General features: G+C 40.9%; 1 protein-coding gene across 1 annotated transcript in view; it reads left to right on the top strand.

The window, feature by feature from the left end:
- The window catches only part of LOC118829529 (gasdermin-D-like), a 40,455-nt gene that overhangs the window by 8,606 nt on the left and 14,104 nt on the right, over window positions 1–17,745 (top strand). The window contains exons 3-7 of the mRNA XM_036736514.1: window positions 848–971; window positions 1,600–1,702; window positions 4,185–4,232; window positions 7,499–7,633; window positions 14,481–14,620. Coding sequence (XP_036592409.1) covers window positions 848–971; window positions 1,600–1,702; window positions 4,185–4,232; window positions 7,499–7,633; window positions 14,481–14,620 — 550 coding nt within the window. The remainder of the gene's footprint in view (window positions 1–847; window positions 972–1,599; window positions 1,703–4,184; window positions 4,233–7,498; window positions 7,634–14,480; window positions 14,621–17,745) is intronic.

Raw genomic sequence — 17,745 nt, 5'->3', positions numbered from 1 at the left:
GTATCCCAAGCCCCTGGGGCAGCAAGAGCAACAGCAAGAGGCAGGAGAGGGCGCAGAGAGACATGGGGTGGAGTTACTTCAGATACAATACAGAGGACCCAAAAGGGAATAGTGCGAGATGATACCAGACACAGGTTCGAGCCAGCTTTGTGGAGGGTGTGGGGTCTGAGGGGAGATCTAGGCAGGTGCTCTGCCTGATTTGGGAGTCCTCTTGATAGCATCCCTAGTCTGTGCATAGAGGCCTCCAGCAAGAGGGAGCTAGCTGCTTCACCTGGCCTCCCATTCCTGTGGTGAAATGCTCTAATTGTTAGGAAGTTCTTTCCTCTGAGTTGAAATAGATTCCCTGGGGACTTCCTTGAGCTGGTTCTATTTCTTCCCTCTGGGGCTAGAAGGGAACAAGTTTGTTCCTTCTGTCCCATGTCAATGCTTATTCTATTTTAAGACAGGGATTATCATGTCCTCCATAAACTCTCTCTTCTCCAGGCTAAACAAGCCCAGTTCCTTCAGCTGTTTCTATCCCATTTAATTTTTTTTTAAACTTACTTTCATCTCCTTCTTTGGAGGCTCTCCCTTAATGATATCTCTCCTAAAATGTGTTTGACTTTACAGGAGACCGGGGTCCTTTTGGCTCCTGTCACAGCTTTAGGCCTTCCAAACATGTGCACAAATCATCCTCTGAGTCCAAAGCACCACTTCACACCATATGAAATTCCCTAAGGCATTAGCATGGTGAACTCCAAATATGCTGTACCCAGGAAATGGCCTTGACTAAGGGCATTACTAAGAGGGATGGGAGAGGGAATCCCAAATCCCTTACCTGCTGCCTTCTCTGCTCCTCTTCCTCCAGGAAATTGAAAACACCAGAGCCTTCCCTCATTCAGGAGCTCCGGGAACGGGGAGAGAACCTGTATGTTGTGATAGAAGCTGTGAAGACCCAGAAAAAGACCATTTTGAAGAGTTCCAGAAAAAAGGAAGGCTTTAGGAAGATCACCATTCTTAGGGCTTCATGTTTCCTGCTCAGAATTCATACTTTGGATAGATGGGGGTGGGGAGGAGGTCCCCAGCATCCCTTGGCCTTCTAACCTTAGCTCCATAACACCAGAGACTACCACCAGGCAGACAGGGACTGGGCCTGGGGATACCCCAGGTCCATATCCCTTTCCTGTGTTCAGTTTGATGCATATTCGTTAAAGCTAGGAAGTCCTACTGTGGGTAACTGGTGCTTAGCTAGTTCTCAGCTATTCTCAGGGGTCTGGATATTCACCAAGCAGCAGATAATCCAAGAGTATTTCAACTGAAGTTTGGAATCCAGTATTGCAAGTCAGGAAGCTGCTGCACTCCATTCCTCAGGACTCCAAGAAGCTCCTTTAAATTTGATGAGACTTCCCTGGATTTTTTGATGAGAAGCCCAAACACACACACACACACACACACACACACACACACACACACACCAGATTCCAGCTGTGTGACCTTGGGCAAGTCCCTTATCTCTCTGAGATGTGATTTCCTGAGAATGAGAAGGTTGGATGAGCTGACCTCTGAGGACCCTTCCAGTTCTAGATCTGTGATTCCTTTCCTCTTTCCTTCTCTCCTCAGGGTGAGGGTCAGGGTGGCTTTAACACAGTGAAGACAGTGACCATCCCTGAGGACAGTATACTTGCTTTTCAAGTTGCCAAGTTGATTATCCGGGACCACTGGAGTAAGTTGGATCAGAAGAACCTGGGTAGAGAGAATGGAGAGAGGTGGGGGAAGATTCCCCATAAACCACCATTCTCCAACCAAGGACTCAGGGAGGTTGGGAAGGGGAGGGGGCATTAATGTAGTACATGTCCTGGTGTTTGGGAACTCAGCTGCCCAGCTAGCTAGGTAGATGACACCTGCAGATACCACCCCATCCCTCTCTGCCCCACAAATATACTCTTAAGTGTGAGGGCTCACTTCCAGGCTGGAGCAGAAGGACAGGAACAGGAAGCTATCTTCTTCTCACTGAGTTTTCCAAATACTCAGGCAAGGGGGCAGGAGAGGCTTTGGGGGCACCAGAGAATAGGTATCCTTTTTCCTTTTCTTCCTTCCCCTTTTAGTTATCCTTCTTTTTCTGGATTACCATAAACTTCATCAAAATTCCAGAAAATAGAAATTACAATACTTATAGTTCCAGGGACTCCCATCAACTTGATACAGTTGTTCCTTCCACAGATGGTGGTCACATTTTAGCACATAGTTTCCAAATCTTGCCCTGGCTACAAATTCATTCCCCTGTGGCCAGCCAAGGAGTGAGTCTCTCTGCACTGAGCTAGGCTGGCCCTTAGACAACAGACTTAGGCCTCTGTACAAAGCCTTTCCGGCTTACTCTGGTGCTTAGCACAGGATCTGGTACATAGTAGGACCTTGATAAATGTTTATTGATTGATTAATTGAGAGTCAAACCAGTATGACCAAACATCTGTTCTACAGGCATCACAGATCCCCATTTCCCAATGAGGCATCCCTGAGGATAAATTCAAGAGATAACATGTGAGGAAGAAAATTCTAAATAAAACTTTGAAATCCAAATTATTTTCATTTTTATAAAAGGCAGAAACATGTACAAAATATTCACAGTAATTTATTTCCAGCAGCCATTCCCCAGTGTCTTTCCTGTTCTTATTCTCATTAGCTTTTGATAATGTCAGTTTTCATAGACTCATATTCATTCAATCAGGAGACATTTATGAACCACCTACTATGTGCCAGGTATTGCACAAAGTGCTAAGGATACAAAAAGATGCAAAAGACTGCCCTCAAGGAGCTTACACTCCACTTGGGGACAAAACATGCAAACAAAGATATACAGAACAAGCTATGTAAAGGATAAATGGGAAATAATTAACAGTATTCTTACATGTTAAGTGTGTTCTAGTCCTTTCAGGTCTGGGTTAAGCCAGATAGTTGTTGAGATCCCTTCCAACTCTCAAATTTTATCTGATTTTGTTCTCTTTGCTCTGCATCACTTAGAGTTTAAATCTAGCATCACACAAACTTTGTGACCTTAAAAGTAACCACTTACAAGTGACCTTAATCAAGTGACTTAATCTCTATGGGCCTCAGTTTCCTCAACTGTAAAGTGGGGATAGTAGCACCTACTTCATAGTGTACCTATGAGGATTAAATGAGATAATATTTCTAAAATGCTTAGCAAAATTCCTGGAACATAGTTGGAGCTTAATAAATCCTTATTCCCTGCCCCACTTGCTTCCTTTCCCTCTTTCCATATTTGTTTGTATTCTTCATATTGGATATTTTTTAATTGCTCAAAAATATTCCATGACATTGACAGGCTGCAATGAAATTAGGTAGGAGTGGATAATAAGCATCTTACAAGGGAAGGGAAATCTGCCTGTCAGTCTCAGACTGACTCATGAAGTGGTGAGCTCCTTACCACTCAAGGTATTCATGCAGAGGTTAAATAGCCACTACTCATGGAGACCATAGTTGTCCGCCCAGGCACAATTTGGTCTAGACACCCTCTGAAATCTAGATGCGACATTTTTCTTTAATTCATTTGTTGAACATGTACATTGTTTTCATTTTTATGAAGCAGCTCTAACTCTTTTTGTACAGAGTGGTCTTTTTTCCTATTTTACTGACAACCTTCCTCCATCTAAGTCTCACTCTGGTGTGTCATCAGTGTGTTGTGGTGGCAGGCACTGGGTTCTTAGCGAAGGCTCTGACAGATCATTCTGACCTAGAGAAGTTTTAAGTATGGGCCCCAGGTATGTGTGTCACTTCAGAACCAGTCTGATTAAATTAGGAGGCTCCTCGTCACCAGCAGATTGGCCACCTAGGTTGTGTCCATGATGGTAGAGGGAGCCCACCCAATGAAATCATGGGTCCTTAAAGCACTAAGGTAATATATCATCCTTTAGATAAAGCCTTTGGCCTTGGTTTCCTTATCAGTAAAATGAGGGGGTTGATCTAATTGATTCCTAAATGTTTCTTCCAACACTAATGATCCTGGCAGTGAAATCCCCAGGTCAAAGGGTATGACTACTTTTGCAGCTTTTATGGAATAGAGCCAGATGGCTTTCTAAAAAGACTGCACTCATTTCTAGGCCCTCTAATAATTGAACCCTAACCCTTTTCCCCATAGCTGCAACTTCATTGAATTTTATAATCTTAAATCATTTTTCTCCTTTATCTAGGTGTTCTTCTACTTCCAGACAAGAACCAGAAAACCTTCCCACCCAAAGGTAAGTGACAAGCTTGGTTGTCTTTCTAGCCCCAGGGCCCAGTGAGCCCTCAACAGCCCATCCAGGGGACCAGTATCCAGGCAGCTCCTCAGGGGGACTCTTAGCTTCCTAGAATGAGAAACTTCCCTCTCGAGTTTTGATTTAGCCCAGGCTTCTGGTTAGGTGAGACCCAGAGAGAGCTAAGTATCCTTTCCCTCTGTGTGGGAGGGAGGAGACAGAACATGGGGAATAATAAGAGGGAAATAGAGTGAATCGAGAGCTGGCCACCAAATCCAGAAGAACTGCGTTCAAGCCTAGCCTCTGACATGCACTGGTTTGTGACTCTGGACAAAACACTTAATTTTACAGTGTCCCAGGCAAACTCTCTGTGCCTGTGAGCTGCTAAGGAATTGTAGATCCGCACTGGTAGGGGGAGTTTCTTTATTGGCCATTCTCGATATCAAAGAAATCACTGAAACTAAAATATATACAGGGTGTCCCAAAAGTCTTTTGATTGTCATTCTGCCATTTCAGGCATGGCCAAATCGTTATGACCTTGTTTGAGGTTTTCTCAGCAAAGATACTAGAATGGTTTGCCATTCCTTCTCTAGCTCATTTTTACAGAAGAGGAAACTGAGGCAAACAGAGTTAAGAGAGCTGCCCTCAGAAGTCTTAGTGCAGTTTAGAGCTTTAATAGTTTTTGAGACATTCTCTGTGTATGTATGTGTCTGTGTGTACACACACAAACACATGTATATATACATCTACATATATGTATATAGAATATGTATGTGTGTAGATATATATGGGCTACTAGGTGTTGTGGTGGATAAAGTGCTGGGTTCCAAGTTGGTAAGACCTGAGTTCAAATACGGCCTCAGACACTTACTAGCTGTGTTACCCTGGGCAAGTCACTCAATCCTGTTTGCCTCAGTTTCATCATCTGTAAAATGAGCAGGAGAAGGAAATGGCAAACCACTCCAGTATCCCCATCAAGAAAACGCGTAATGGGGCCACAAAGAGCCAACACAAGTTAAAACACAACTGAGCAAAAAGATGTATACACACACACACATTATGTTAAGGTTTGCAAAATACTGTGTGCACATGATCTAATTGGAACCTCCCAACTCCCCTGTGCAATCAGAAGTCCAGGTGTTGTTAATGACCCTGCCTCCCAGCTGGGCTCCCTGTCTCCTGTCCAGCATTCCATTCCCTTTGCCCCACTGATGGTGATGGAAAGATGAAGGTCTTACAGGAATACTGAGTCTTGCTTGTTTGTGAGGTTGTTCTCTGGTACCTCTTCTCCATCTGTCTAAACAAGATGTCAGCCATAACTTTTATGTTTTTACATTATTTTATATTTGTCTAATAGAAAATCTTGTAATGCACTTGAATCCTCCTGGCTCTTAAGGGATGAGATGGGCAGGTGTTAGCACCCTCCTTTTATAGATGAAGAAGCTCCATTCTTGACTCATGGTCAGCAGAGACCTTGGTTCAAATCCTACCTCCCATATACACTCAAGCTGGGTGTTGTGCCCACATTGCTGAGAGACCATCTCCTCATCTGTAAAATGGGGAGCCTAGCACCTATAGCCCAGACCTCTCAGGGCCCTTTGAGGATCAAGTGAGGTAATCTGTGTCAAGTGCTTTGCAAACTTTGAAGCCCCAGCTAGCTAGAAGTCTGACGCGGGCCCAACCAATCACCTGCTACACTGGATGGTAAGAACCACAGGGATGGGAAGACAAGTTGAGTCAGGGAGCCATGCAAGATAGATTTGATTCTTTGGTTTGAAGTTGAGCAATTTTATTCTGTACTGTGATTCCTAATGAATCCTGGAGATGGATGGCCTCTGAAGAGTAAAACAGATATTTTTTCTTTTCAAGAACTATATGTAGAATCCACTTCTCATCAAGAGAGTGGCTTTTTTTTCTATGTTCCTATCTCCTCCACCTCTCTCAACTGAAACACAGAGATAAAAGTCACCTAAGCTATTTAGAGGCAGGATCCATGGGCAGGCCAGGGTCCATAGACTAGGGAAGGTCCAAGAGGAAATGACAGGGTCAAGGCCATACTGCTTATGACTCTCTCACAGCACCACCAGTGAGGTGGGTCCTGGCCCCTTCCTAGGGACTGTGCTTCTGTAAGGGGTGAAGGCAGAGTACCAGCAGGCGGTGGGGGGTACCCTGGTATGGTAACCAGCCTCAAGTTTCAAGGGAACTTGCCTCGGTTGGGCCCCAGGCTCTGTAAAAGGCAGTGTTTCTCTCACCCCACATATTCTACATGGCAAATGAGGTAATATTTGTAAAATACTTAGCATCATACCCAGCACATAGTAAATGACTCATAAATGCCTGTTCCCATTCCCTTCTCTTCCTCTGAGAGTGGAGGAAAGGCACAACTCCAAATTGCCCAGGGGGCTTCCCCAAGCTCCAAGGAGTGAAACATCCTGTGTGTTCAGGTGTCTGTGATCCAAGAGTTGAGAGTTCTAAGGGCCTGAGGTGGGCAGAGCCTGTACGAGACTGGACTGGGCAGCCCCTCTATGCACAGGCACATGCCTGCCCTTTTTTTTGTCTTTGCATGAGACCCTCATGCCTGTGGCACAGAGCCGGGGTTTACACTGAAAAAGACTGGCCTGAAAGTGCTAGGGAAGGCTCTAGGTGATAGTGGCTAACATTCTATAGTGTTTGCTATGTGCCAGATACTGTGCTAAGTAAGTGCTTTGAAATTATTATCACATTAGATCCTCACAACAAGCCTGGGAGGTAGGTGCTGTTATTAACCCCATTTGACATGAGGAAACTGAGGCAAACAGAGGTTAAGTGACTTGCCCAGGGTCATACAACTAGTAGATAGCTGAGGCAATACTTCAAATCAGGTTTGCTGACTCCAGGCCTGGTGCTCTATCTACTGCTCTGCTTAGCTCTATGAGAAGGAAGATGAGAGATGATGGAGACAGATTCAGGGTTCCTCAGTCTTCCATAACACCTCACACCCCAGCCAAAGAAGGGACAGACCAAGAGGAGGAGGGTGAGCAGGCCAGATGAAGGGGCTGGAGACCATGCCATGGAAGGATAGGCTGAAGGAAGTAGAGATGTTTAGCCTAGAGAAGAGAAGACTTGAGAGCCATCTTCAAGTATTTCAAGGTCTCTTATAAACAAGAGGGATTGATCACATTTTGTTTGACCCAGAGGAGAGAGGAAGTCAGAAGAGGGTAGAACAGTTCTTTGCAAACAGTCTTCGTTCCTATTATATTTCCCATTAACTGCAAATGGTATCTTTTCAGATGTCTGCTATTCCACCTGTGTTCCAAGTCCATGTAGAATGGAGCCTGGCCTCCAAATATTTCCAAAGTTCTCTAACAACAAGGCAGGCAGGAGGAATGCTTCCCATGGAGGTTTTCAAGGGGATGCCAGGCCAGGTAAGAGCCGTGTGTAAGAAGTTTTCTAAAAGACTTCATCCAGGAAAGGTAGGACTGGAAAAAGGCCAGGATCTGTTGTGTCCTGAGAGCAGCCACAGATAGGGCAGCTGGCGGGGATGGGGTCAGGGGAGGCAACACTGTACTAAGGGTGGATCCATGGAAGATGTTTGGGAGGATAGGGACAACAGGTGCATGGGGGAGGAAGTGTAAGGCACTTGTCAGATTCCCCACTGGCGTGAATATTCACATCAGGGAACTAGATGGCACAGGGGGTAGAGCATTGGACCTGTAATCAGAAGACCTAAGTTCAGTCTGGTCTAAGGCACTTACAAACTGTGTGACCTTGAGCAGCTCACTTAACTACAACCCGTCTTAGTTTGCCATCTATAAAACAGCATCGTGTGCCCGCAGTGGCATGAATATATGATGAAATAATTGACACAAATATGGGGCTAGGCGAGTCGTATAGCCAAGCTATAGACCGATTTTAATGGAGTTACTGACAATATTTTGTACAGGTTAATTGCTGAGTCATCCAGACTTCAAAGAAGAGTACAATAAAGCATTGTTAAAGTTTTTTATCTCCTTGTTCCTGGGAGTGAGACACTATTTTTCCGCAAGGCTAACCAAATTGAAACATTTATGTTCTCTCGCATATAGATAATCCATACTGAAACATTTCTGTCATTTCCCATGTGGGTAATCAGCTACGAAGGCAGGTTTTCTTTGCCAGGTCTTCTTATCCTAAAACTGGCCTTGGTGTGCATAGACCCATTCTCAATTGACCCTGCCTTGCAGAGGTCTAAGAGGCCTAAACAGGATATAGCTGGCTCCCCACATCTCCCCCTTTTTATTCTGTAATTTTAAGTGGCTTAAACATAGCATTCATTATCCCAAGGACACAAGGTAGACAAAAAAATACCATGACCAAACAAAGAATATAAGATAGTATATGGAAAATACATTATTAAATGGGTTAAATTTTTGAAAATATCAATAATTGTTGTTGCTACCCCCTCTGAATTAATACCAGGAAGAGGAGCGTTTCACTATTTTAGCATTCCAATCAATCCCTCTTTTTTCTTTTGTAGACACTTCACCATTATAGATACATCTGAATTCTTCCCCTTAACTATCCCTTTTAAAGTAAATATAGGAAGGACTGATCAATGCATTGACAAATCGAAGGGGGTGGTCCCCTTTATGAATATAGATACGTAGACTCAAAAAGAAATAAAAAATGCAATTGTCTCTTTAAGATTCAAAAAATCCTTTCTTATACAGCTGTCTGGCAAGGAACATGTCAGTGAAATCCTCTGGTCCTTGGTATCTGTTCCAGCCATTTCCAGCACAGCATCTTCTTCTTCTTGTCTTCTTATATGAATCAGCTTTCTGTTCATTCTCTTACGAGAGTGGTTGTAGCACAATTTTAAATTACCATTTCTAATCCTTATCACCCTGATCATTTTTACAAACTCAAAATTTGAACCATGGCCAATTGTCATATTTAAGAAATTCACATCAGAAGCCAGCATTTTACACTTTACATTCATCCATTATTAATTTCCTCACTAGGAGGATGAGATGTCACTTAAGGAATTAATAACAGGCTTCAGTGCATACATAAATACATTAAATTGTCAATTTTTAACACAATGCATATAGAATCTTAACCTTTTAGTCGTGCCATGTTTCTCTGATGGCATTTACAAAATAAACCACAAAACATTCTTCTTCATAGCATCGTTAATTGTAACAAAACATTAGGCAAGTAAATAACAAAATAATATTTTCACATTGCTTAAGGAACATTTACAAAGCAAGCCCTAAGTGGCTCGCATGCATTTCTACCCTTGTTGATAAAACTTTACTAAGCTGGTGAGAAAGTCCTTAAGTAACACTAATTCCAGAGTATTATAACAAACAAAGTTTCTAGTTATTGCAGAATTCTTAGATATCACAAAATTTCTTAGTCAAAAAGGTGTTGTAATGGAATGTCACATTGGTAGCAGTAAGAGAGTGATCACAGGAGAAATACTACTGCTCTTAGACTCCTTTTTAAACAAAGGGAACATCTTAAGGTGAGTCTTAAGCAGGTTGTATAAATTTCTGCACATGTTCTAGTTCTAGATAAAAATAAGATTAGCTTGCCTAGTGAGATAACACAAAAGAGCTTATATCTTATACTAACTACTTGTTCTGATCACAGAAATTTGGTATAGAAGGAAAAAGCAGGGACATGTGACGTACCCAATATGATAGGATAAAACATCCTTGCTTTGTTTAAACTCAGATATAGTTACAGATCTTCAATGCAGATAACTATACCCAAATTCAAACTCAAAACAAAATTAGTTATGGTCCCAAGTGCCTTTTGCCTTAAACAGCAAGTTTCACCAATCACAGCTTAGAGCCAGATACAGAGGTGCAATAAGCAATAAAGATTTACCAGGACTCACATGCATAAGGGATTTCATTTAACAGCTTTCCCTCTCAAATTTAAACTTGTCCTGATGTAAAAGCCAATTTTTAGAATCTTTTCTATCTATTGTACACAAACTTGTGTCTTGTCAGCAAGCTAAGTTCATTGTTTAGGACCTACATAAATCAAACAAGTTCTTTTCCAGGGGCTGATGAACTAGCCCATACAGGGGCCTTGGCAATTTTACAAAATAAGAAGTAGTAACATGGTCCCCAGGAAGGGGTTAATAGAAAAACCTTGGGCCTGTCTGCAATCTTTTGCCTTTTCTCTGAGTACACTTATTCAAGGTCAAGGCTTTCTAAAACTCATGCAAAGGATTTTACAAAACTTTTCTTCACAAAGATATTTCCCTTTCTCAGAAACAGATTACAAATTATCCTGGTATTATTATTAATTTCTAAGTACTAGACAATTCTTAAATCTGATCATCAGACCTTTGCCACATAATTGAAGGGGAAAGAAAAGAAAACTAACCATACTTTTGTAAATACTAGATTGAAGCAATAACCTCAATAGTTTAGTTAGCAATGTCACAAATTCCTAAATGATAGCAAAACAATTAAAGATAAAATTTGGTAATTTATGATTTCTTAAATTACAACACTACAAAATATTATAAGACGTGGTCAATTAGAATGATTTAAAAGTTTTCTAACTCAGTACAGTTCTTAGCCTAGCAACATTTAGATTATAAAAGAAATTACTTTTCTAACAACACAGATGATACAGTTGCTTACCAAGTTATGCAATAAGGAAAATTTTAGAAATATAACAATATCATAAACAATTATCATCTATTTAAACTTTAAAACCAAAACCAGTTAATTACCATTCTGGCGGCTTTACCTCAGTCAGATGTGATCCCAAATTGCCTGATACAGAGAATCATTCTCACATTGAAGAAAATTCACATAAAATTAATGAATATGAAGCAATTATATTCAACTTAAAACAATCTATATTCAAATAGCATTTATTTCATCATTCAATCTTTGTAATATCCCTGGGAATGAATTCCACCACCATCCCCTTATTGAACAGTAACCTTAAAGCAAATAGAATTTTCTTGGGGCTATATAGTTAATAAATTTCTCAATGCCAGATAACAATATGCACTTTTAAAAAATTATTCAAATATATATTTCTAAGTTCCATTCACATTTTTCTTGGGAAAGTTTTACAAGTAGTTTGCAATCACCTATTATAATTAGGTCGATTTAAAATGTGCTGGGCTTTGGGAAACTTGGAGCAAAAATTCCAGGTTTCAGTGGTGTGGGAGCAAGGACTTGGGGGCTTGAGAAGAGAGGTTCCTCTGCTTGCCTGGAAAGTGAGGGCGTCAGGACGCCCAGGGGTCCAGGGTTATTGCCAGTGGGGTATGAGAGGGCAACAAAGTAGCAAAGTAGAGAACGGGGAGTGGAGCTTTTGTGGCAATGTGTATTTTAATTTTTGCAGTTCCAATGTTATTATAATTTAATTTACATTGAGACTTTAGGTGAAAAAACATCAAAATAAAGGGCCTAAAAAATAAAATAAAAGCAGCTGGCAAGTGGGGCAATTATTAAAGAAGCCAACTCTCTATTGCATATTCACAGCCGAATCACTTTTTAAACTTTCCAAGTAGCAAACTTAGGAAAACCACAGAAAGCTAGAAATATATATCTATTGAGATAATTCCTATTCTAAGAAATATTTTTGTTTCTCAGGAATATAGTAAGTAACAGTCTTTTGGGTAAGATATGTTCAGATTGGCTCTCATTCTCTGCTTTTATTTCTCTATTTTGGGGGCTTTAAGCTACTTTTTTCAAACTCAAATAGGAATGAGGGTCACTAAATTGCACATAAGGATCTCTGTAGTTGTATATTAAAAAACTACTTATTAATTCTATGTATTTATTTAATACCTTTATGTTATTAAATATTTTCCAGTTCTGTTTACAGGATCATTACTAAAGTTCTTAATTCTAAAAATTGGGAAAGCACATTCTAGATTTTTTAAAGTCCTCTTTCCAGTTTTTTATTTATACTAGTTTCATGGTGATTCTTATTAACCATACATGAAATAAAACATCTTTGTATATACTTCTGACACTTAGCTGGAATTCTTAACCGCCCAAGGAGTATATAGATAGATCGGATGGGGATATAGAAAAAATATTTATCTTTTGTCATTTAAACTGATTTTTCTTCACATTCATAAGTGTATTATTATTTTGAAAAAGGTTTCATATGCTTCACCAGATTATCTATGGTTAACGGAATCTGCTAAAGAATTTTTAGCTGCTCTAACATTTATTGCAGCCCTGAAAAGATCTTAATAGTTCTGATTTTAACCCAAGTAAATTTTACTTCTGTGTTCACTCCTTTAAAGCTTTTTTGAAAGTGAGAACTTTGAATCCTTCAGCCAAGGTCAGTGGGACTCTGGAAAAGATCCGGTGGCACCTTGTCCCTTCTCTCCCATGCTGGGAAACTCAAAAGTGTCTCTTTTTCAGACCTATGCATTTTCCAAATTTGCCTTAGTGCCAAATACCATAATAAATTCTGACTTTATCTTAAGCGTCAAACTAGGAGTAACACATTTCACTTAAACCTAAGGGGAAAAGAGTCCCGTTTTCTTTCTTGTCTCTCTTCACATTCCAAATTTGGCCAGAATTGGAATGAAGGGAGAAAAAAAGAGAATTTTCTTCTTTCAACAGCTTTAACAACAGAGAGTCAGATAACATACTCTCGTCACACAGAGACACATAACACAAAACAGACACAGACAGAAAATGACAGGACACACAAAAAGGATTTCTAGAAATCCAGCATTTTTCTTTTCCCTTTCTCCTTTGATAATTCCCAACTAACTAGTCTACCCCCTAGTGGGTTATTGTCATCCATCCCTGGACTGAGGCTCACAAGATCTCTCCCCAACCCCAATATCATGCTTAATTGTTCTTTGTACCATAGGAACTTTTCTTTCTGGATTAAGACATATTTTTAAAATGTTCCATATGGAAAAGGCTGACATTGGGAAGTGTTCTGGTCCATCTTCCCTTAATCTTTTACTCATTTGTTTTTCAATAATCTCCCATATTTCTAAATCAGTTGTACCTTCTTGTTTCCGCTCTTCTGTTATACAAAAACCTCTTTCTGTTACAATTTTTCTTAATACTTGCAGATACAGATCCCTATCCTTAAATTGTATCTGCCCCATAGTTAAATTTTCTAAATCTACTTTTCTAACTCTCTAAATCTCTAAAATTTCTACAGTCCCCCAGTAAGCCTAGTGATAATTAATCCTCTTACCCCTTACATGAATCTGCTCCGGAGCCTGTATTGGTAAGACGTTACTTCATCCCCATCAAGTCCCAGAATTGTGGCCCCTGTTCTGAGCGCCAACTGTGCCCGCAGTGGCGTGAATATATGATGAAGTAATTGACACAAAAAGACACAAACATGGGGCTAGACAAGTCTTATAGTCAAGCTATAGACTGATTTTAATGGAGTTACTGACAGTATTTTATAGAGGTTAATCGCTGAGTCATCTAGACTTCAAAGAAGAGTACAATAAAGCATTGTTAAAGTTTTTATCTCCTTGTTCCTGTGAGTGAGACACTATTTTTCCTCAAGGCTAACCAAATTGAAACATGTGTGTTCTCTCTCATATAGATAATCCAGACTGAAACATTTCTGTCATCTCCCATGTGGGTAATCAGCTACGAAGGTGGGTTTTCTTTGCCAAGTCTTCTTATCCTAAAACTGGCCTTGGCATGCATGGACCCATTCTCAATTGACCCTGCCTTGCAGAAATCTAAGAGGCCTAAACAGGATATAAGCTGGCTCCCCACAGCATAGCACCTGCCTCTCAGGGTTGCTGTGAGGATCAAATGAAATAATACTTAAGCACTTGCAAAGTGTTGTAAATGCTAGCTGTTATGATTAATCAGTGAAATGTGGCTCCAGGTGTACTGAAGTATAGAAGAAATCACTGATGCCTTTATCCAAACCATTGATAAAGATGGTAAACAAGATGTCCTTCCTTCGCAAAGTATTGAGTGACTCTTCAACCCTGACTCCTTTTTCTATAGGAAGGAACAGAACATCACTAAACTTACCTGTGTTTGAGTTTAGGAATAGGACATGTAGCTGGCTACCCTTCCTTATAGTGAGGGAATAAGGTCCCAGACCCCTCTCTGGGTCCCCATCAAGTGGGTAAAACTCTTGAGGCAGGGAATATGGACGTACACCCAGGCTGAAGAGGGTACAAAGCAGGGGCCCACTCCAGCATCCTGCTGATGTTAAAGGCTTCCCAGGCAGGGACCAGGGATGAAGGGTCTGAGGTCTGGGGTTTGATTCCAGTCTTAGCTGTCTTGTTTTTTCTAGGCTTTGAGCAACTACAAGCTGAGGTGGAGAAAGAACAATTCTCACTAACTATGCAGGATGGGAAGTTACAGCAGTTTCTGCTTCAGGCTCTCCTGGGGTTCCTCCAGAGTGAACAGGATCTGCTGGACTTAGAAGACATGGTGAGACAGTCTGGAAGTCAGGGCAACGGAGAATCACAGGATTGGGGGCTGGGGGGCTGGGGAAGGGGAGGACAGAAGGGAAGAGTGAGAGGGGGACAACACTGGATTATGAGTTAGAGTCCCTGGCTTCATATCAGACTGTACTTTTTAATCACTTGTGCCACCTGGGGGAGGTCAGCACAGCTCTCTGGGCCTCACTTTCCTCATCTGCCCCATGCCATGAGGGGACTAGACCAGATGAATACCTAGGATCATTCCACTAGATCCTATGATCCTGCAACTTGAGGGACTCCCTGAGAAGTGAAGGAATTGGAGGAGGGAGGATGGTCTAGGGGTTGTAGGTGAGAAGGATGGCTGAGGTGCAGGGACCAGGGAGCAGGGGCTTTAGTAGCTGGTGATTGTTGGGCTGTTTCAGACAGCTGGGCAGTGAACTGAATCAGGATCCAATTAATGAATATGTCAAGGCTTGTAATTATGTGGGGGGAAAAGAACTGAATACTATCTGAATAGAACAACTTGTGCCCACAGAAACTCCCTGGGCCTATTCACCAAGTACAGTTTTTTTTAAAAAATGCTAGTAACATTTGGACATTCAGATGTACAGGGCAGCCAGTGTTGGAATGGATAGAGTGCCCCGCCTAGAGTCAGGAAGACTCATCTTCCTGAATTCAAATCTGGTCTCATACACTAAGCGATTGTGTGATCCTGGGCAAGTCTCTTAACCCTGTTTGCCTCAGTTTCCTCATCTGTAAAATGAGCTGGAGAAGAAATGAAGTCACAGATTCAGAAACAACTGAAATGAATGGCCAACAATTAAAATGTACACTTGACACACAAAAAAAATAAAACAAGAATTTTTACATAGACATAAAAATATTTTCAGGAATATAATCTTCACCATTTGTGAAAAATACAATTAAAAAGAAAAACAAAAAACTCCTCTAAAACCTAGTAAACATTGAAGAAAGGGATGAGAGAACCATGGAAAACAAACTCTTCCCATTTTATTATTCCCAAACTTCTAACCCCTCACATGAGCCATGGTTTTCAGAATAGCTGGCAAAGCCCCCAAAACTCAGAATTTTTTTCACTAGTTTGAAATAATTCCACTAAAGACTGTTATCTTCTGTTTCCTTGTTTAATTTCTTTCTTATCAAAGGGTCTTTAGTCACAGAATTTCAAAGTTGGAAGTGGTCTCAGAGGTGATCTGATCCAAATTATTACTTTTATTATATCTCATTGCAACTTAATAAGTTGGTCTCATTTTAAAATTAATTTTTTCAATTATTAAGCATTTATTTCTTTCTCCCTCTCATCTCCCCATATCCACAGAAGAGAAAGAACAGAAAGAAGAAAGAAAAGGGAAAAGGAAAGGAAAGGAAGGAAAAAGGAAGAAGGGAGAGAGAGAGAGAATTAAAGAAAGAGAAAGAAAAAAGAAACTAAGAAACCATGTGTCACATAAGCACAAATAAAAGAAATTTCTACGTTGGTCACATTCCAAAATTCATTTCTTATTCTGCACATTCGTCCATCACTCTTTGTCAAGAGCTAGGCAGTGTTCTTCTTTATCAGTCTTCTGGGATCATGGGTAAGCATTTAGTTGATAGAGTTCTTCAGGTTTTCAAAAATGTTAGTTTTTATATTATTGATATTGTCGATGTCCTTCTGGTTCTGCTCACCTTACTCTGTATCAGTTTATACGAGTCTTTCCATCTCTCTTTAAAATTGTCTTTTCCTCATTTCCTACAACACAATAGTACTGTTAAATTTATACACTCATATACAACAGTTGTTTCAGCCATTCACTAACCAAGTTCACTAAGAGAGTTATCTTAACAAAGAAATAAAAAAAGTCTCTTCTGCCTGGTGTAAAGGGAAAGATCCTGGACTGGGAGAACTGGGCTTGTCCCAACTCTGGCTCCAAGGGGCTGTGTGACCCTCCCCGCCCCCCATGTAAGACATCTCGCTTCAATAAGCCTCAATTTCCTCACTTAGGAAATGAAGATGCTGATAGCACCTACTTCACAGGGAGGTTTTGAGGCTCAAATCTAAGCATTTCATGAAGCTCTCTGCAGATCTTAGAGCCCTGTATACAGGTCAGCTAGGATTCCTTTTATTTTTGGTCCTGAGATATCATCAGTAGGAGGACCTTTTGGCAAGGGACCTCCCCCTTCCAGTGCAAACCAGTTCCAGGGAAGATGAGAGGGAAAAAGAAATAAATGCTTAATAATTGAAAAAATTAGAGTCTTAGAACCCTGCGTGGGACACCGAGAGGACAAGTGATTTAGCGAGTGTCGCACAGTCAGTATAACCTTGACTTGTACCCGTGTCTTCCCTCTGAGGTTGGCTGTCCAGTTACTACACTTTGCAGCCTCTCATTATTGGTGGTGTTGGTGCTATCAATTACTATTATTACTATTATTAATTCTTGGTAGTAATAATAATAATGAAAGGGATGATAGTACTTGAATCTCACAGGACTGTTGCCAGTTAAGTATTGTTTCTGTGCTTTTCTTTTTACAAAAGCCTTATTTATAGATACTTGGGACAATTTAGATTTCATTCTAATGTAGTACCCACTTTGAGCTGGAGAGTAACTGTGCCCCTCAGGTCTAGGGGTTACCCTGTGAGTCTACACTCCATCAATCATAGGCCATCCTCCCTCCCCTCCAGCCGAGTCCTAAGAGTCTGCCGGTAGACAAAATTAGCTCAAAGCAAAGGAATTAAGATAACACAATAAAAACAATAGCTACAACCCGGCCCCCTCCCAAACATATGGCACACCCTCCCACAAGAACACATGGGGGGAGGAGTGGGCAGGAATGTACAGTACAATAATAGTAAGGCACACATGTAGGCAACATATGTCACCATTTATAAGAACAACAGCTCCCATTTATAGAGCCCTTTGAGATTTGCAGAGCACTTTACAAATGACTTGATCCCTTTTGATAGTCACATCATGGGAGGTAGGTCTCCATTTTACAGATGGGAATACTCAGGCACAGTTGGGTGATTTACCAAAGGTCACACAGCTGACCAGTATCTGAGGCTGAGTTTGAACTTAGCTTTGTTGACTCATCCTTTCCCAGGAATGACCTATATTCCCTTTCCTGGCTCTGATT

The sequence above is a fragment of the Trichosurus vulpecula genome, chromosome 1, assembly GCF_011100635.1.
Source record: "Trichosurus vulpecula isolate mTriVul1 chromosome 1, mTriVul1.pri, whole genome shotgun sequence".
Lineage (NCBI taxonomy): Eukaryota > Metazoa > Chordata > Mammalia > Diprotodontia > Phalangeridae > Trichosurus > Trichosurus vulpecula.
This window is presented reverse-complemented; position numbering and strand designations above follow the sequence as displayed.